We start from the raw sequence: 22,097 nt of genomic DNA on the forward strand, positions 1-22,097 counted from the left end.
GGACCTGTAACTAGACCGTTTGTAAGCAGCCAGACCAATCGGATGGACCCAACCATCCGCCAGACCGACTTAAAGTTTCGATATGAGCATTAGTAGAATTGAAATATTCCGGGTCTATAAAAGCTAAAAACTTGAATTTTCTACATTAAGCTACGTGTATATTGTATACTTGACGTAATAAGCGACTTTAAAAATTTTACTTCTAAGGAAATAAAAAAATGGAAGTTTATATGTGGTGCAAGATTAATTTTAAGCTATGAATTTTATTTACACTGCGTAAGTACATGTGTATTTTATTATAAATATAACTTTTACCAGACGCGACAAAGTTGGCAAAAAACGACTCTAACTTACCTCATTTTCTCAAGCCTGATTTTGGTATATGATACGCAGGGACCTGTAACCAGACCGTTTGTAAGCAGCCAGACCAATCGGATGGACCCAACCATCCGCCAGACCGACTTAAAGTTTCGATATGAGCATTAGTAGAATTGAAATATTCTGGGTCTATCAAAAGCTAAAAACTTGAATTTTCTAGATTAAGCTACGTGTATATTGTATACTTGACGTAATAAGCGACTTTCAAAAATTTTACTTCTAAGGAAATAAAAAAATGAAAGTTTATATGTGGTGCAAGATTAATTTTAAGCTATGAATTTTATTTACACTGCGTAAGTACATGTGTATTTTATTATAAATATAACTTTTACCAGACGCGACAAAGTTGGCAAAAAACGACTCTAACTTACCTCATTTTCTCAAGCCTGATTTTGATATATGATACGCAGGGACCTGTAACTAGACCATTTGTAAGCAGCCAGACCAATCGGATGGACCCAACCATCCGCCAGACCGACTTAAAGTTTCGATATGAGCATTAGTAGAATTGAAATATTCCCGGTCTATAAAAGCTAAAAACTTGAATAACGAATTGAATTTTATATTATAAATAACGTAAACAAGGAAAAAACAAATTGGTGCAGTGCATTATAAATTAAATATTCAATTCAAAGAAGTAAACAATCAATGTTACAACGGTATATAACTAAACGAATTTCCTTTCTCCTACAAAACATGGTAACATACCTAAGTGACGAACTTTAGAATTACAAGTTTAGGAAGTTTAAACATTTGTACTCAATACGAACATCATCAACCCCGTTATAACCCATGTCGGAGATGCTGAATTTTCAGACACGAATAAATTTTTGGCATTCTTCAAATACATGTATGCCGTTATAAAAAGTTTAGAATACTTTACGTGTGTACACAACATATACACTTATACTTTCCACCTCATTTTAACTGAACTTATATAAAAGCTTAAATAACTTTTGTAGTATGCGAGGGATTTGATATTATATGCAACATACACATAGTGCCTTTATACATAGTGTGAGGTCCCTCGCCCACAAATTAAAAAGGATCGATCTTAAAACTAATTTTAAACCACCTTGTTCGACGACCGAAAAAAAAGTTTAATTTACTTTTCTTCTTTAAATTTATAATAAAATACACATGTACTTACGCAGTGTAAATAAAATTCATAGCTTAAAATTAATCTTGCACCACATATAAACTTTCATTTTTTTATTTTCTTAGAAGTAAAATTTTTGAAAGTCGCTTATTACGTCAAGTATACAATATACACGTAGCTTAATGTAGAAAATTCAAGTCTTTAGCTTTTATAGACCCGGAATATTTCAATTCTACTAATGCTCATATCGAAACTTTAAGTCGGTCTGGCGGATGGTTGGGTCCATCCGATTGGTCTGGCTGCTTACAAACGGTCTAGTTACAGGTCCCTGCGTATCATATATCAAAATCAGGCTTGAGAAAATGAGGTAAGTTAGAGTCATTTTTTGCCAACTTTGTCGCGTCTGGTAAAAGTTATATTTATAATAAAATACACATGTACTTACGCAGTGTAAATAAAATTCATAGCTTAAAATTAATCTTGCACCACATATAAACTTTCATTTTTTTATTTCCTTAGAAGTAAATTTTTTAAAGTCGCTTATTACGTCAAGTATACAATATACACGTAGCTTAATGTAGAAAATTCAAGTTTTTAGCTTTTATAGACCCAGAATATTTCAATTCTACTAATGCTCATATCGAAACTTTAAGTCGGTCTGGCGGATGGTTGGGTCCATCCGATTGGTCTGGCTGCTTACAAACGGTCTGGTTACAGGTCCCTGCGTATCATATACCAAAATCAGGCTTGAGAAAATGAGGTAAGTTAGAGTCGTTTTTTGCCAACTTTGTCGCGTCTGGTAAAAGTTATATTTATAATAAAATACACATGTACTTACGCAGTGTAAATAAAATTCATAGCTTAAAATTAATCTTGCACCACATATAAACTTTCATTTTTTTATTTCCTTGGAAGTAAAATTTTTGAAAGTCGCTTATTACGTCAAGTATACAATATACACGTAGCTTAATGTAGAAAATTCAAGTTTTTAGCTTTTATAGACCCGGAATATTTCAATTCTACTAATGCTCATATCGAAACTTTAAGTCGGTCTGGCGGATGGTTGGGTCCATCCGATTGGTCTGGCTGCTTACAAACGGTCTAGTTATAGGTCCCTGCGTATCATATATCAAAATCAGGCTTGAGAAAATGAGGTAAGTTAGAGTCGTTTTTTGCCAACTTTGTCGCGTCTGGCAAAAGTTATGGCCGGCGGAAACGGTCTGGCATTGATGAAAACCAATTTCTAACAACGTGCTCTAACACATATATAAAAATCAGCCTTGAGAATTTAAGGAAAGTAAGCACTTTTTTTTTTCACCTTCATCACTTGATAGCAAAAAATTGGCCGATGGGCCGAACTAGAAAATATGCACACATTAACCGCCGATATGAACTCTACATTGTCCCAAAGTTTCATCCTTGAGAATTTGAGGAAGGTCTGGCGGGCCTGGGCTCTGGGTCTATATCTTATCCATCCGATCTGTTTTGACTTCTTTGCGGGAACTTTTTATAGTATAACATTTCGCAGAATATCGTAATAACCTACCAAGATTTACAAAAGTATCAGAAACTATCACATATCAGACCGTTATTCTCACAATTTTATTTTTATTACAAATGATCTACATCTTTCGCAAACAATTATTTAACATATTAACTAACCCAACTTTATGCTAGATCATAATGAACTGAACATTTCTTCATAAAGTTAAGCTTTGTATTTTTTTCACACTACCAAAGTAACCACTTCATTCAAACTTATTGTTAAGCCACAAGATCCATCATTTCATCAGTGGTCGGTTAAGCCTGCCGTCAGTAGCAACAACAACACAACCTACTTGCGCGCAATCTCGGAGGTTCGACGACCTAGTGACGCAACGCAAAGGCCGCAACCGGCGCGCGCGCCGCCGCCGCCGGGCGGTCGCGGTGATTTGGGCACACCCAAACAAACCAGTGACATCGAAGAGATGGTTCGTGTTTTGGTCCCGCGTCGGCGGTAAACCAGCTTAGGGCTTGACGGCAACCATTCGCTATGACGTATCAGTCGTATTACACGTGAGAGGTGTTACATGCGGGCGTTTTAACTAATTCTTTGTAAAGGCCCATAGTGGCCCATACTGTAATCTCGAGAGAACCTCAGCAAAGAGCTCATCCCACTGCCAGAGCGTGCCCGGGATATTCCGCTTTAAACAATAGTGCACGACCAGTTAGGTTTTAAGGTATGACAACGAACAATTGAACACCTTTTTGATATCGATAGAAATGGCTGGCATCATATTAGTTATACTACCTATACCTACACAATTTTCCAAGAATCCTACTTTAGTTTTAGGTGGCACAGGCTATTCCGATAATTGTTTTTTTAACCCCCGGAGCAAAAACGACGGGGTGTTATAAGTTTGACGTGTCTGTCTGTTTGTCTGTCTGTGGCATCTGGCATCGTAGTTCCCGAACGGTTGAACCGATTATATTTAGTTTTTTTTTGTTTGAAAGCTGAATTAGTCGCGACTTTGGGAGGGATCCGGTCACTTAGGGCCACTTTCATTTTTAGGCCAAGTTTTATGAACGGCCACTTCCCCGATAGGCCACTTCCTTTAAGGGCCACTTAGTGACAACGTTCCCCGAAGGGCCACATTTATCTAAAGGCCACTTCTTCTTATGGCCAATTCCTTTAACGGCCTGTTCCTCTTATGGCCACTTCCTCTCATGGCCTTTTCCTATGATGGCTACTTCCTCAAACGGCCTGTTACTCTTATGGCCACTTCCTCTCATGGCCTTCTCCTCTGATGGCCACTTCCTCAAACGGCCTGTTCCTCTTACGCCCACTTTCTCTAATAGGACCTTATGTATCTGACAACCTTCCTCGTAAACGCATTCTCAACAGGCTTTTTAATGACCCCCACCACTAAAAACTCTTTATCATAAAAAAAATCTGCGTCTGCGTATGGTTGGGTGGGGCAAACAGGCAATAGCAAGGCGAGGAACTGGTACCGACTACAAAAATAATTGATTTCTTTACAATTTGGATGTTTAGATTATTGCAATCGGATAAGAAATCTGAATAAGGAATTTGAGGAGTTCCGTTCTGACCATCATCAGCAGTTCCACTGCACCAAATGTCACTGTTCCGTACGTAAATGCATGCTGTTCCTTTAAAAAAACAAAAATATATGCCACGCCATATGTATGCCTTTCAGATTTGAGAAGTTCCCTCGATTTCTCCAGGATCCCATCATGAGAACTGGGTCCTGAGAAAAATGGGACCAATCTGTATGCATATTGCATATACATTAAAAAAAAAAAATTTTTCAAAATCGGTCCAACAACGACGGAGATATCGTAGAACAAACATTTAAAAAAAAATAAAAAAATAAACATACAGACGAATTGAGAACCGTCCTTCCTTGAGAGATTTGAGGCGGCGGTTAAAAAGTAGCCAATCGGGGAACAGGACAAACTAGTAAATGTTGTAGTGGCCGATCGAGGAATTAGACAAACTGGTAATTTTAACGATGGTCGTTCCGGAAATGGGTGGCCCCACAAAGAATTTTCACAGTGGCCATTCGGTGAACTGGACGTAGAAAGAATTCCAACGTGGTCTATCGGGGAAATGGTCGGACAAGGAAACGGCCGAACCAAGAAATGGCCCATATAGGAATTTGCATGGTGGTCGTTCGGGGAATGGGGCCAACAAAGAATTTTCACAGTGGCCGTTCCAAGAACTGGACGTAGAAAGAATTCCAACAGTGGTCTATCGGGGAAATGGTCGGACAAGGAAACGGCCGAACTAAGAAATGGCCCATATATGAATTTGCATGGTGGTCGTTCGGGGAAGTGGCCGTAGGTGACCGGATCCTTCGGGAGTGCTCTTAGCCATCATGTTTCATGAAAACCGGTCCACTGTCGGGGGTATTTTCCAATATTAAAATTTTGTGGTTAGGTTATATTTACTTTGCAGAGCATCTGGATTTTTCGCAATAAAGTAGTTAAATAATCTATAAATAGGTTTAATTCGTAAATATTACTAATCACACTTACGGCTTAGAAATTCAATATAACGCTACCGAATTACTGAATAAACATCAATGTTCCTTCAACGAACTTTGTATCCAGGAATTAAAGATCAATATTCCTAGTTGACGTTATCATATTTACGACTATTAAAAAGCCACTAAGTTCTCGATATGAACTGACTAATATACCGTGGACGTGAGCCAATGTCGATCTCTATCTGTTTGTCCATCAGTTAACCTAACATTTTGCCTGTAATTTGATTAGATAGAACAATTTCAGCTTAATATTACTTTTGGTCGTTTGCCAGTATTCAAAAACATTCAACATTCATATTAAAATTCGTTAATCAGCCTACCAAAAAATTGTGCTGTTACTATTTCAACTACATAGTATACATATACTTACCCCTGGCACAACCAGTTGGACATAGCGGTTGGACCACGGGTCGGGAGCGAGCGGTTCTTCCATTCATATTTATTCAATTTGACATACGTACTTCTATAAGCTAGGCTTTTTACAGTCGAGTTCATAAATATATGATATTTTTTTCCATCTAATTCCAATGAGTTAAGGTGACATAATGTACACATATTTATAATAAATAAATAAATAAATAACTCTACAAGGTAGCCAGTTACTATACCTTGTACTTTTAGCTGTTGAAAAAAGTGTAAACAAACCGGAGCCGTCAAATTTGACAGATCCAGGGGTAGTGAACCTTTTAAGGCCAGTTCGAAGAACAAAATTGTAGGTCGCTACTTACTTGGTTTGGTACTTTTTATTCATGGTGAGCCAATTTTAATAAATAATAAACGCATAAATGGTAAGTAAGGTGAGAGTAACAAGCGATTCCTTGTATTTTTAGGTATTTAAAAAACTGTGAACTAACCGTCAAATAGTTGTTTATCAGGTAATGTTTGGTTCCTGTTAAAATTTACGTATTTAAAAATAATTGAGCTCACTACTATAGTCCGTTCCATTCCAAAAACATATACATACATTCGCTTAATTTTACCAAATACACATGTAGAGGTACAATTAGACAAGACGAGTGTAAGTATAAGTTTATAATGGGTCGGCAAACGCACATTGCTAATGTGAAACCAGAAAACTGGAGAAGATGCGAAGAACATGTCATCAAGGAAGAGAAGAAAATGAAAGAGTTAGACAACAAGATTGACGATTTGGCCGTTTTACTTAAAAATATACATATGTTTTCACCATTAAACACATAGAATAGAACGACATATTTTTTTATTATTTCATGCACAGATAATCTTAATTTTATTTCTATTGCTTTTTTATATTTCTCTGTCTTTCATCAAAATTTAGTGTGGTACCTATAAATATTACTGAATCAACTAAACTACCATCTAGTATAAAAAAAGTACATAAATATAACAATCATCATCTCATACGGAGAAACGGAATCTCGAAAACACAAATATCAAATTTGGAACAGATGATGATGATGATGATTAATAACAAGCAATGGAAAATGTCAGATAAAATTAAAAATCGCGTAAGGTCTAGTACCTTTATATTTTAATAGTGTTACACCCAGATTAAAATGCAACCATGAGTTTTAAACCTCTGCAAAATTGGGTACTTTTTAGTTGATGATTCCCTGAAGAAAATAATAATATTAATTAAATGTAATGACGATATGCTTGTATTCATGAAGGTGTATTATGTTTCGTCAAATTAAACGAAATTACATGTTAGTGGAATGAAATGGAAAATAGTAGTGAACTCAATTTATTTTTAAATAGATAAAAAAAATCAGGAACCAAATGTTACCTAATAAACAACCCTCAAATTTGACAGCTCCGGTTTGTTTACACTTTTTTCAAGAGCCAAAAGTACAAGGTTATAGTTAATTATTATTACTGATGCTCGAAACCCCATTCAATATAGACCAGACAGGACTTATTGTATTACACTAAATAGGAGACCCTACTTCACCTATTTAAACACCCAGGAAAACACGGATTAAAGCAAGCAGATGTCGTCATTATTTCCGCCAAAACATGTTTACCTCACAAGAGTTTTTTATTTTAAATCTGTCACCTCCGGTCATTGCCCCGTCCGGTTCGGGTTTGACGGACATGCGTTATGCGGTCTGATCGCGTGCCGCACCGGCATAAATATGTAGTATGCCTCATCGTGCCGTTATACTTGAATACTTACTTGATGTGTTGTATTTACCGGATGCGTAATATACATATATGCGTGGAAAATATCGTATTTGACCCAGTAACGTGACCAGCTAAATTATATAGTGCGCGGCTAACTTAGGCTTAGACCATGATGCCGTACCTGCGCAGAAGCGATTTTTCTTAGGTAGTTTTTTTTGCTCTATGTGTTACGATAAGCGAACTTGTCCCCACCACCGCGCCTAATGGTCTAAATTTTAGACTCTAAAAGTAATTATCCAAGATACCTATATTTAAAAACATCTAGTCATTTATATGTAAATATGTGCCTTAAAAACACAGGTAGACTTACTACAGGTCGATTCATAAGAGTTGGCAGGAATGGAAGGAACAAAACTTTTATTGTTACAGAGTGACACCTATATCTGTTGGATATACAGAAGTAACTCATTCAAGTCATTTTATTGGTTAATCTGTCACATGCATACTTTCATTCACTCATTCGGTCCATTCGTGGCAGCACTTGTGAATCTACCTATCGCAATGGATATGCTTAAGCAGGCGAAAATAAGCAAATTCTTCCAACAAGAAGAACAATAAGCACATTCCGGCACTCTGTATTCCTGCGGTGTACGCATCACTAGATCTAGACTACTTCAAATGTCTGCCAATACCTATTCATATTGTTTTTTTGTATATTTCAGCTGCGGAGGTGCTCCGAACGCAGAGGCAGCTAGTCCGGTGTCGACCGCTCCAAGAAGCCACTCTCGAATCCCGCAACAAGGCCAAAAAGTGCGCCGAGTTCCTGCAACCCTACAGGTAATAATACTGTATCTATCTACCAAGTACAGAGACAGGTGTCAATCATCACGTGACACAACTGTATCTAGTTATGCATACAACTGTATGGTGTCTACCTAGAGAGCCAAAATCGAGATGCGGGATCATAATGACGGGCGTTCTCCGACCTTCAGTGACGATGACGACTCAGGTTGGTATGGATTATGGAATTATTAGGTCGCTGAACTAATGATCAAAGAGGATGTATTCTATGTCATATGCGTTACTAGACTATGGTGCTTTACTCCTGGGTCATTAAGACACTATTCTCTACAGAAATAGATTTTGTTTTCTAATCGCCAAGAGACTAAGAGTAGCACTGAAACTTAGCCGTTTCATGCATTCTCATTCTTCTTTTGTCAGTCTTTCAGTTTGGTTTCACACTCGTGGTCCTGTGCTCTAAGTAGTCTAAGAAAACTCTAAATACCTACTTTAGCAAATCCGGTTCCTTTTAAAGTTTGATCACTATACAAATATGTGACGTTATCTGGGTAAAGGGACCTTATTGTCGATGGCGCTTACGGCGTTATGAGCAATGTTGGTATACAAATACGACGCCGCGGGACATGAGCGCCACCGACAATAAGGTCCCTATACCCAAATAACGGCACATATTATAGTTTTCGCGCAGTTTACATACGTTTTTAACCGCCTTCCAAATCTCAAAGGAAGGGGTTTTCAATTCGTGTTTTTTTTTTTTTTTAATGTTTGTTCCTCGATATCTCCGTCGTTACTGGACCGATTTTGAAAATTTTTTTTTGATTGAATTTATATGCATACAGATTGGTCCCATTTTTCTCAGAATCCAGTTCTGATGATGGGATCCTGGAGAAATCGAGGGAACTCCTCAAATCTGAAAGGCATACATATGGTGATTTTTGTGTTTTTAAAGGAACAGCATGCATTTACGTACGGAACAGTGACATTTGGTGCAGTGGAACTCCTGATGATGGTCAGAATGGAACTCCTCAAATCTGAACGGCACGCTTATAGTGACTTTGGTATTTTTATAAGAACAGCATGCACTTACGTCCAGAACAGTGACATTTGGTGCAGTGGAACTGCTGATGATGGTCAGAACGGAACTCCTCAAATCTGAACGGCACACTTATAGTGACTTTGGTATTTTTATAAGAACAGCATGCACTTACGTCCAGAACAGTGACATTTGGTGCAGTAGAACTGCTGATGAAGAGTGAGCCACCCCTGGTTAGAGTTCCGTTCTGATAATCATTCTCATCTGTAAGTACTTCAGAATCATCCAGATTTCAAAATTGGTTCAGAAATGACGGATATATCGAATAACAAACATTAAAAAATATACAGACGAATTGATAACATAATCCAACATTTGAAAGTATTTATCACCAGAACCCTAAAGGAAGGCGGTTTTTTTTTCTTAAAAATTATTTAACTTATATTGATGTGGTTACAGACAGCGTCCAGAAACGTGCACGGCGCTGGCTCGGCGGCTGGTGTCGGGCGCGCTCGGCGTGAAGCTCAGCACCGCGCGACAGGAACGAGCTGAAGAGCGCCGCCTCATCACTCTCGCCAGAGGTAACGAGCGAGCGAGTGCACTAGTCAATCCCTCCCTACATACAAGGAGACATAGATCACACGTCGCAGTCTAATAGGCTACTTTCCTCTAGTCAAATGAGCTTCTTTTTAAGAACTGTCAAAACGATTTTGAAAGACTTGCTAATATGGAAATAATATGAAATCGAATTGAGTGACGTCACGGGCAACTGATTTACTGTATGTGTGTGTGGATGTATGCAGATTTTTATAATACCGAATCTTATGTTGTCATAATATTGAAGAGCATAATAGTCTTCTAGGAGAATAGTACTTTCGCAGATAATATTTGGGCGGCATAAACTTGCAATTTGCTTTTTCATAGCGAGTCGGATGTGTTAGGGATTCAAGATACCTAACACTCCTCCTCGCTTCGCTCGTCGTCGTACCTAATCTCTAGTACAGTGCAGGGAATCGTGTCTTTTGTACTATTAGTACACTGAAAGAAATTTGCATTGTAAATTTAACAACTTCGACTTGTTGCGGGTTTATCCGTTTGAAACAAAAGTATTTTATTAAACTGAATAAATCACAATGTTGATGATACAAGTTGAATTTGTTCGAACAACAAGGTCAAACTTGTTAAAAGTTATTAGTATTAGTTAACATATGTTTAAAACAATGTGTGTCATGTTGCTTTTATAAAATCGACTTGTTGATTCAAATGACGAGTAACTTTTAGAATTTACTAGTTATATTTAACAAAATCTAACTTGTCGTTTGAGCCAAAGAACACGTAGGCTCTATTTTAACCAAAAAACTTGTTGAACGAACATGAAAACTGGTCGTTTTTTCTCTGTGTACATGTACTACACAAGCCTACAAAGAACCAGAAGATCGATGAAATGACACTGAGTGAGTGGTTTTGTGCATTACAGAGAAGAAGCGTCAAGCGGCGCTGCACAAGGAGGCTGCGTGGGACGGCTCGCTCGCCAACTCCGGCGCCCTCGCCGACTCCTGAGGTAACCCGCGACCGGCCTGCAGGCAAGCACGCTCGCCTCCTAAACGTTAACACATCAGCCCGTCCCATATCGCACTTACAAACTGTGCGAAAAGGACGGATCATTTATCGCGCGACCATGTTTGCCTGCTTGATTTCTTTATTGTGCCGTTATCGATCAAAAGGTACGAGCGACTAAATGTATCCTTATGGTGAGCGACAATGTGGTACCTTCAGAGTTTAACTAACCCCGTCGGTGTGTGGCATTATAAAGCCTGACCAGAAATATATGACTACGCGCCGTGCTGCGGAATTTTATTACAACTATTCTCTTCATACTATATTTAATATGGGATATGAGTTAAATTATGGGGTAAGCGGGAGGCTGGCGACCTGTCACTGCAATGTCACAGTTTCGTTTTCTTTCAACCCCTTATTTGCCAAGAGTGGCACTGAAGCTATAGTAGTTTCATGTGCTCTGCCTACCCCTTTATGGGATACAGGCGTGATTGTATGTATGTACTACATTTACTTATTTTATTTAAAATACGTTACACAGTATAACAGTAAAAAACAAAGCACTGAGTAACTAAAAATACATAAAAACATAAAAAATAAACACACATTGAACTGTCACATACATCAGAATAACGGCGCCCTCTTGTCAATAGTCATCATAATATATTTCTGTTCAGGCTTACTCGCAACTAACTATACTTTGTAAAAGGTATTTTATCCCTGTAAAGATTACAACGGTACTAAGACGACGTTATGCCTCACGGGAGGCAAGAAATCGCGCTTAAATATTTTGTTGCTAAGTATTTACTGCACTCTGCTACGATTACTTACTGGTTTCTCCAACTAGTATCACACAGCAAGGCCACAAGATATATATTGAAACAGCCGCGCAACTACTCATTTTGCTCATGTTTCTAGAAACTAGAAAGCTTTGCTTTTCCATTTGCTTATTTCACCTTTTTATAAGCTAAAACTTCACATCTCCTAAACTAAATGCACGCTTTTTTTTGTTCTGTCGTGGATGGATTTAAAGTTTCACGTTCGTGAGTAACTTACTGTGCTGGGGTACATATTAAGTTAAGTATTTATTTTGTTATAAATTATTTTATTATGTAATTAATCTTAATATCCAATCTTTTTTATCTACTTTTCGTACATTCAAAAAATTGGAGCGCACTTTTAATTTATGTTTATGCTGTGTGTTGTATGTTTGATGATATATGACGAATACGGATCGCCTGATGGGTAAGCGATTACCGGTCCCAATGGGCACACTATATCACCAGAAAAGTTAGAAGTGCGTTTCTGGCATGTAAGATGCGAGTACGTCCTTTTCTTGAAGCTTTGAAGATCTCATCTGTCTGGAAACACCGCAGGCGATCGTTCATTGCACAATTGTATGTCTTGTAAAATTTCTATTGTCCCAGAGCTGTAAGAACCTCTTTTTGACACATGACAGCGTCCACAAAACGTAAACTCGCGCAACCGAATGAATTTTTAAATAAAATCCTGTAATAATATTTAAAAAAAATCAAGTACTTAAAAACAATATTTCGCTTACTTTAAACATAATTTAACACATGTTACATTTTTGCGGATCTTCGTTAGTGAGTATTTTACGATATTAATTTATCACGCAGGATTTACTTATTATGTCGTTTATCATTCATTTTTATTTTTAAACTAGTGCTGTGGCAGAGTCTGTCATTTCGATTCAAATGACACTTCACTAAGTTGATAAAAAATCGTATATTTGTTTAAGCGCCTCCTTGTACATAGGGCCTAATCGATTCAACCAATTCGAAATTAATCGTTAGATTTGGCAAACGATACGTCTTAGCCACATCGCAACATACTTCAAAACAAATGTGTCAAAAATGTGAACTTACAAATCCGGGACAATAATTAATGTTGTGTACCGAACCAGTAGTATTCCACCTTATTATTAGGTGTATGTACTGTACCTGTACATCATTATAGGTATAACAAAGATTACAGAACTAAAAAGCAAGCATATCCTGATTCCAGATGGCGAGCCCCAGAATCCAAACACTTCCTCTACTTAGAAGACGAGCTCTCAACTAGGAAAATTCTTTAACCGTTACTAGCGTATAGACATAGATATTTTTTTAAAACGATGTTAGAGATTATAGCCACGCTCAAGAGGTTTTAGCCTTAATCCATGTGTCATAAGGTGTATTACGTAATGTTAACTACTCTCAATGTCGTGAGCTTCCTATGAGTGTTAGCGTAGTTTGTTATATATATAGGTAATTTGCAAGATTTGTGACTGTATTTTTAACCCTTTGAATGTCGCGTATTGGCGTCGTCGTCTCGAACCAGAGAGCGGACAAGCCGTCGGCGAAAGTGTCGCAGTTGTTAGCTCGTTGACACAGACATGGAAATGATGCGCGTGTATTGCGCAATAGCCCAGTGTGTGTGGGTTCAAGAACTTGCGATTGGCGTAATTAATACAAATCGCCCGACATGTTCGACCTCCTTCCTTTCTATACCTGTCTTGAACATTGTCGGAATGCACGAAGGTTGATATTTGATTGTTGCCCCGCGCATTAATTGACGTATTTGGCAGTCAAAGGGTTAATTTACATTTAAGACGAAAAATATGCTTGTTAAAAACTTTTACAAGTGTAATTTTGCCTTAAAAATATGGCACCCTGGCCGTGTCTAAACCAGAACACTGAATTTATCAGCTTTAACTTATGTTAGCCTTTCATCAGTCTCGTTTACTAATTATATACTCAACTTTCATGTTCTAATCGTAACATACAAATACAGTACAGTCACCGGCAATAACATCGCACAAAAGGAAGGCCGCAAAAACGTCTGACAAAATCCTATTTCTAGAGCCATATAAGCAGGTGCGGGTTAAGGGTAGAGCGAGTGGAGCGGCCGCTTTAGGCGCCAAATGACAGGAGGGGCGCCAAAATGGTAAAAAAAAGACATGGTACTTTTTTTCAGTGAAAAAGTTTTTTAAACAGGGGCAACAAAATCATATCTTGCTCTACCCTGATTTTTTTAAAGCTTTTTAAAGCTGATGTTATTGCAGGTGACTGTGTCTACGAGAATATCATACAATGGCTCTACCTTCTACAACTATTTTATATTGTATAGTATTGTTTACACCAAATATTAGTATCTATTAAGTTTATTAGCATAATAACTCTTTTATAATTAAATAGGATTCATTGTATTGGTACATTGGCCATTTCACTTGAATAACTTAAAAAAAGAACATTTCTTTTAAATAAAGTTGGTCTCCAACATTGGTAACTATACAAAATAGGTAACTTTTTAATCATGACAATCGATTGTCTCTGTATTGATTTTTGAGGAATATAATAAAATGATGAATTTATATGTAAAAGAAAAATGAATTGTAATACCGATTCTATAAAATATGAGTTCAAACATATTATAAAAGTCAGGAATAGGGAATAATTGTATATCCCATATAATTTGAATCATTTGAACAGGTTCCATTATGCGTATTTTCTTATATACGCCCTTTCAATATTTTTTTGCTTTGTGAAATGGTCTTTGAACTTATTAATGTTTTGTTGTGAGTTTCGTGCCTTTCGTATCTAGTCTGGTTGTATGTAATGAAGGCAACAAACCTCTTGGCGTCCATTGATATATATATTAGAAGATATTTGTAAAACTACAATTATTATAGTAGAATAATGAATGAAAACTGTGCATAGTTATTGTTAGGGTAAAAACACAAGCGGGCGTATCACACAAACCTTATCGCGTCGGTGCGTCTCTATCGCACTTACAAATAGTGTGAAAAGGACGTCCTGACGCGATAGGCTTTATTACGCGACCGTACTTGTTTTCCAGATCCCCACGTAATTAATCAGTTTATTGAACAGAAGCCTAAAATACAGTAATAGCAAATGACAAGTGGTCCTTGTGTTGTGATTGTGACGCGACGTTCTCACGCCGCCATTGCTCTCCCATAGGGATGTCCTGTGTCAGTAGTGATGTTCCCTTACATTATAGAATTTAATCTGTCGTGACTGCTCGCTATCTGTTAGTTTTTAAAACCGGAGACCTTGGGTCTACCAAATATGGAAACTCGTGAGCCAAAGGGAAAAAAACATGTTTAAAGAGTTATTTTGAAGGTCGCTGTGACAAGTTATTTGCATTACAAGCAAATTTCATCCTTATAGTATGCGATAATTGTGATATTATTGTCTTTGCTTCGCTGCAGGTATAAGAAACTCCAAAACAGAAGCAATGAACAAAGTCTGTTATATTCGTCATTCTACTGTAAATAATAAAATAGTCATATCGTAGTTTTAAACGTTAAAGCGTGATTTACGACTGTTTAAGATCAATGTCTCCTTTTAAAATAGACTAAGCTGGTAGAACACCTGTAAAATATATATTTTTACATCCAGTCTCGTTTCTATGACGAGCTCATTGTTAGATGTAGGCTAAATGTTGTATCGGATCTCCCTTTCATTCAGTAAGGTCCGACAGAGATAGAAATAAAATTATACTCACATCTTTAAAAAAATCCAATTATAATTAAAGTCCACTAAAACTATTAGATATGGATATGGACAAAGTGCCAAAGATATGTATCCAAAGCTTGACGTGTAACCCCCTTATTCATAAACGTTAACTAAAGTTATCAAACCGATAAAGTTCGTTTGTCTTTTTCTATCACACCAATACGTCGGAAAGGGACAAACGAACTTTATCCGCTTGATAACTTTAGTGAATATTTATGAATCGGGGGTAAGCGATTAAGTCGTGTATACATATATTTGGCACGTTGTCCGCATCTATATTGAATATCTATATTGACTATACATTACAAATGCCAGGTCCAAACCCCAGTCGGTTGAAGAATCGACTTTAAAATGTTGTGAATATTATGATCTCCTAGTTTTTTCGATTTGATACTGTTTACTGTCACAATTATAAAAAACTGAAATGGTTACCAGCATTAATGACCAAAGATCTGAAAATGGATTTACGATGAAATTGAAATATTGCATGATCTAAATACGGAATGTGCTATTGATTGATTTATTGACTACCTACTTCGTCTGAAGTCGCCTCAAAAATGCATGTTTATACAATTTTGTGTAGATATTATTTATATACTGTAAATGTGCTAGTGCTTTCCATGATCTTCAGCTAAAGATCCTCTGATTGTGTGGGATATTCAGGAAAAACATTCTTAATAATTGTTTGACATTCTTAATAATGTGAACTAACTAGACTTTTCATTCATATCATATACACAAACATAATCATTCATGAACTTGATTGATATTGTTGGTATACATGTTCTGTACTAAGCACTAGCGCATTTGTAATGTATTGTACAGTTCGATTCACAAGAGCTGGCACGAATCGAACGAATGAGTGATTGAAAATATTAATGTCTGACAGATTAACCAATAAAATGGTAGTTGTCAGTTACGACTGTATACCGATGCAGATGTTACTCATACAATCAAAGTTTTGTTCATTCCATTCGTGCCAGATTTCGTGAATCGGTCTGTCAATTGTAATGAAAAGTACCTATGATTTCTATAAGTATAAAATTAAAACATTATATGTCTAACTTTTGCGACCACACTGCGTTTAATTTTTAATGAAAGTCATCATTTTATAGAAATATTGTTGACATTTGATAGAAATTGTACGTGCGCGTATCAAATAACTTTTACTCTTAAGACTATAGTCTCGTCCTGATTTTAATTTGTTTTCGTTTTAACATTAACATAAATAATGTTATTTGATAATTGTGCAATATAAATAACATTTTATTTTCTCAATCAGCCGTCCGTTTTGTTATTCTTGTATTTATTATTATTTTTAAAATAATAGTAGGTAGGTATGTGTTCCACGGAAACAGTAAGTCTCGCGGTCTTGTGATTTAATTATAATTTGTTTATAAAACAAATAAAAATTCCCATTATGATTTCACCTTCAATGCAAAGAGATGGTGTTCAAATTAGATTCCTATAAAGGTAACCTTTTATTTGTAAAATCGAGGAGTGGTATTTTCGCTCCAAATTCAAAGTATTTGAAGTAGATATTGTTCAATTGAAAGCAGTAACTAAAAAACCCAGAGACATGCTTATACTGTTTCCGTGGAACTCCCTACCTTGCTCTTATACAGATGTAGGTACCGATGAAGCCTTACAGAACCCTCAGAAAGACGTAAATATCTATTTATGGTACATCGATATGCGATCTCTGTGTACAAAGGCAGAAAACGATATTTTTGTAATAACGAAAAGTTATTCTGAAATGATATTATTATTACGTAATAAATATTGTCTGATTGACCAAAATATTTGTTTTATTTTTTTACTTAATGACCCCCCTTACAACTTGTTTGATAGGAAGAATAACTTATACAAACCAACCGTTACTTACAAATGTAGTGCGAAAAGATTTGCCTTCGTATTGTTACAGAAACGTACGAACGTGTCATGCTATTTCAGTCAGTCTCAGTACAAAATGTACTGACATTGATTGAACTAGCATGACAAATACGAACGTTTCCGGAAAAATACGAAGGAAGCCGTCTTCGCACTACATCTGTAGTTTCTTGCTCCAAACCATTTGTCAACATTGTTCAGGTCAATTCATGAAATGCTGGCATTGCTAAATGCTAGCATGAATGGGATAAACGAAACTTTGATTGCATGAGTCACACCAGACCCTTTAGCATAACTTGCTTTGTCGCGCGCGAGTCCATACGGACAGACAGACATGGCGAAACTATAAGGGTTCCTAGTTGACTACGGAACCCTAAAAAGGACTGAGGGCCTACCACGGACTATCGACGTTATGCCTCTCTGTTTGACTGATGGTAAATTAGGGAGGCAACACTTTCAATATGGTTCGCGGTAAATTTGCGGCCCACAATACTGTGCTTAACATTTACTTAATTGAAGGTATGTCTTATCAATTGAATATTTTATTTGACCTGTAGCTACCTCACCTACTCTTTATTGAGCCGTAGACGTTTTTCATTAACGACAACAATGGGACAGAAATCAATTGCCGGACAGACAGGGTTGCGACACGCCGGCCGCGACAGATTCAAGGTGACACAGTTATGTGCGACAACGCGACAACCCTATGAGCCATGTTCAAACAGTCATTAGATATATCGGAGCGGCCAAGTTATTCAGAAAGATCTAACCAAAACTTCTAACAATAATAAAAAAATAAACTGAAATAGATACCATACATTAAAGAAAAACCGGCCAAGAGCGTGTCGGGCCACGCTCAGTGTAGGGTTCCGTAGTTATCCGTATTTTTCTCAAAAACTACTAAACCTATCAAGTTCAAAACAATTTTCCTAGAAAGTTTTTATAAAGTTCTACTTTTGTGATTTTTTTCATATTTTTTAAACATATGGTTCAAAAGTTAGAGGGGGGGGGAACGCACTTTTTTTCCTTTAGGAGCGATTATTTCAGAAAGTATTAATATTATCAAAAAATGATCTTAGTAAACCCTTATTCATTTTTAAATACCTATCTAACAATATATCACACGTTGGGGTTGGAATGAAAAAAAATATCAGCCCCTACTTTACATGTAGGGGGGGTACCCTGATAAAACACTTTTTTCCATTTTTTATTTTTGCACTTTGTTGGCGTGATTGATATACATATTGGTACCAAATTTCAGCTTTCTAGTGCTTACGGTTACTGAGATTATCCGCGGACGGACGGACGGACGGACGGACGGACGGACGGACGGACGGACGGACAGACAACATAAGCGAAACTATAAGGGTTCCTAGTTGACTACGGAACCCTAAAAAGCGATCAAGCCCACTGGTGGCGAAGCCGGGAAGCGACCGCTTCCCGCGGCTTCGCCACCAGTGGGCTTGATCGCTTTTTCTTTAGACGGTCGGGGTGGTGTAGTGGTTTGAGCACGTCAGCCGCGATAGCTGGACACCCGGGTTCGATTCCCGGCTTCGCCACCAGTGGGCTTGATCGCTTTTTCTTTAGACGGTCGGGGTGGTGTAGTGGTTTGAGCACGTCAGCCGCGATAGCTGGACACCCGGGTTCGATTCCCGGCTTCGCCACCAGTGGGCTTGATCGCTTTTTCTTTAGACGGTCGGGGTGGTGTAGTGGTTTGAGCACGTCAGCCGCGATAGCTGGACACCCGGGTTCGATTCCCGGCTTCGCCACCAGTGGGCTTGATCGCTTTTTCTTTAGGCGGTCGGGGTGGTGTAGTGGTTTGAGCACGTCAGCCGCGATAGCTGGACACCCGGGTTCGATTCCCGGCTTCGCCACCAGTGGGCTTGATCGCTTTTTCTTTAGGCGGTCGGGGTGGTGTAGTGGTTTGAGCACGTCAGCCGCGATAGCTGGACACCCGGGTTCGATTCCCGGCTTCGCCACCAGTGGGCTTGATCGCTTTTTCTTTAGGCGGTCGGGGTGTTGTAGTGGTTTGAGCACGTCAGCCGCGATAGCTGGACACCCGGGTTCGATTCCCGGCTTCGCCACCAGTGGGCTTGATCGCTTTTTCTTTAGACGGTCGGGGTGGTGTAGTGGTTTGAGCACGTCAGCCGCGATAGCTGGACACCCGGGTTCGATTCCCGGCTTCGCCACCAGTGGGCTTGATCGCTTTTTCTTTAGACGGTCGGGGTGGTGTAGTGGTTTGAGCACGTCAGCCGCGATAGCTGGACACCCGGGTTCGATTCCCGGCTTCGCCATCAGTGGGCTTGATCGCTTTTTCTTTAGGCGGTCGGGGTGGTGTAGTGGTTTGAGCACGTCAGCCGCGATAGCTGGACACCCGGGTTCGATTCCCGGCTTCGCCATCAGTGGGCTTGATCGCTTTTTCTTTAGGCGGTCGGGGTGGTGTAGTGGTTTGAGCACGTCAGCCGCGATAGCTGGACACCCGGGTTCGATTCCCGGCTTCGCCACCAGTGGGCTTGAACGCTTTTTAGTAGTGTTACTACTAAAACAAATCAAAAAAATATATAATAATATAATTTTATTTGTTCCCTACATCGATAATAAAAAAAAATTTTAATTAGAATTGTGTCGCTTAACTTCAAAACTGGATAAATCCATTCTGCTTTAGGGTTGAATATACATACATACATACATACAATCACGCCTGTATCCCATAAAAGGGTTGAATATATAATAAATATAATATGATCTGAAAGATAATCAACCTTATAGCAGAATGGATTTTTGAAAAGAAAGAAAAATATTTTATTTGCAAACTCACATCAACATCACACAAGTCGAAACAAACAATTAAAAGGAAAAAAAAACCGACCATGTATGTGTGTCAGTAAAAAGGCTCAAGCTCAGCATTGTGCTCCAGCACGGAGGCTGCAGCGCTTCGAATTTTTTATCGAGTATGCTCAAGCTCATGTCGCCGTCGGCAGTATTTATGTACTATGATTTGTCTTTTTTTTTAAACTCATACCGTAGAGGTAAAAAATCAGGTAATTTCATTAACTGCAGCACTGCTTCGAATTCTTTATGAGGCGTCTAGAGCGTATGTTGACATGGCCACCAAACCAAACATTTTGGTTTATGTTAGGGTATATTATTTGGACGTTCAAAGTTGTGAGAAACATTGGTATATTGATCAGTACTAAATTAAAGATGGCGAGTCTCTTAATTAGGAAACAAAACTATTTTTTTTTATATTTTGGTTTTTTGATTTTAATTAATCAAAATTTCATACCGAAAGAAAAAACGACCAAGCTCACCGGTGAACGGAATTGAACCCCGGTCTTCAGCTTACGCGGCTAACATCTTAATCTTAACGTAGGTATGTACCAGGACTCAGGACCAAAAGTGGAATATCCTATTTAAATAATATCCGAAATTATAATGACCTTCGATTATAGGTACGTAAAAACAATGAAATGATTCCGATTATAGTCGCCAGTCATTACAATGCAGGGATATTTCAACATTGGGACCACCAGCGCAGCATTGTCTACAACAAAACCTCGTTGCCCAAATAATAACCATTGATATAAACAGGATTAGCAATGGGCCCCGTCAGTAGCTATTGAACCTAGCAGCCGGTAACCCGTCAACTATGTATCGGATAATATTATTATTCCTATTCGTGGCTCGTGTTAGGGCCCAACCTAAGACCTATCAACAGGAGTACTATATCTCCCGGCAGTTGCGAGACAACGCGGCGCCCTTGCAAACCGGATATGTGATGAGCAAGACGGACGACAAACCTCCCACCTACCAGTCTTTGGGGAACCATCCTAGTGCTACGTTTGGTGAATCGGTGAAAATGAAAACACATAGTGACATTACTAGTAAAGTTATTCCAAGTAGTGGCTTAGAAGATAACTACAGGAAGTCCCTGATAAAGTTTACAGACATGTCAATAATGCGTAAAGATCCCTTTAAATTTTCTACTGTTGGAAATATGGCTTTTACAGCTACGGAAAGTATTATGCCGTTTACGAAAGCTTGGGATAAGCATTCGATGAATTATGAAATTGCAAAGGCAAAATCTAAGTACGGTCTCAATCCGACAATGTCGATTAAGGCAGACGGAGACTTTATGAAAGACAGGGTAACAAAATTAGAAAAATATAGTGCAGCAGAAGCAAATGACGAAGTGAAGCCAATGTATGATTTTAGTAGGGAATTCCACATAGATGACGATGATGTTAAGACTCTGTCGGGACACACTTTGGAATGGTGGCCATATTTTCTACATAGCCCATATGAATATGAGAGTATAAAGATGGACTCTCAAATAGAAAAAGCCAAGGAAAAACGATACGCGATTGCATCGGCAGAAAGAGTGATACCTGTTCACGAACATCAAGAGGAGTATTCGCACGGGTACACGCCACCACATTACGACAGAAGTACAATGAGTGGCGCAAGTGATCCAGGAGATAGTGGATACATTTCTTATACTATTAAGGACTTTGGTAGTAATTATGAAAGCGATCCATTGGAACTTTCCTGGGGAAATACTTTTGACACAAATGACGACATACAGAACACCGGCAAGAGAAACCGACGTCTGGACGAACACAGTCATTACAATAACCATAACAGCG

The 22,097-nt window shown here is 38.2% G+C and overlaps 1 protein-coding gene across 1 annotated transcript in view; it reads left to right on the forward strand.

The window, feature by feature from the left end:
• The window catches only part of LOC125225681 (R3H and coiled-coil domain-containing protein 1), a 60,566-nt gene extending 44,874 nt beyond the window's left edge, over positions 1–15,692 (forward strand). Inside the window, exons 6-9 of the mRNA XM_048129508.1 lie at positions 8,352–8,466; positions 9,923–10,044; positions 10,941–11,024; positions 13,049–15,692. Coding sequence (XP_047985465.1) covers positions 8,352–8,466; positions 9,923–10,044; positions 10,941–11,023 — 320 coding nt within the window. The 3' untranslated portion in view covers position 11,024; positions 13,049–15,692. The remainder of the gene's footprint in view (positions 1–8,351; positions 8,467–9,922; positions 10,045–10,940; positions 11,025–13,048) is intronic.
• Positions 15,693–22,097: the final 6,405 nt, after the last annotated feature.

The sequence above is a fragment of the Leguminivora glycinivorella genome, chromosome 1, assembly GCF_023078275.1.
Source record: "Leguminivora glycinivorella isolate SPB_JAAS2020 chromosome 1, LegGlyc_1.1, whole genome shotgun sequence".
Taxonomy (NCBI): Eukaryota; Metazoa; Arthropoda; class Insecta; order Lepidoptera; family Tortricidae; genus Leguminivora; species Leguminivora glycinivorella.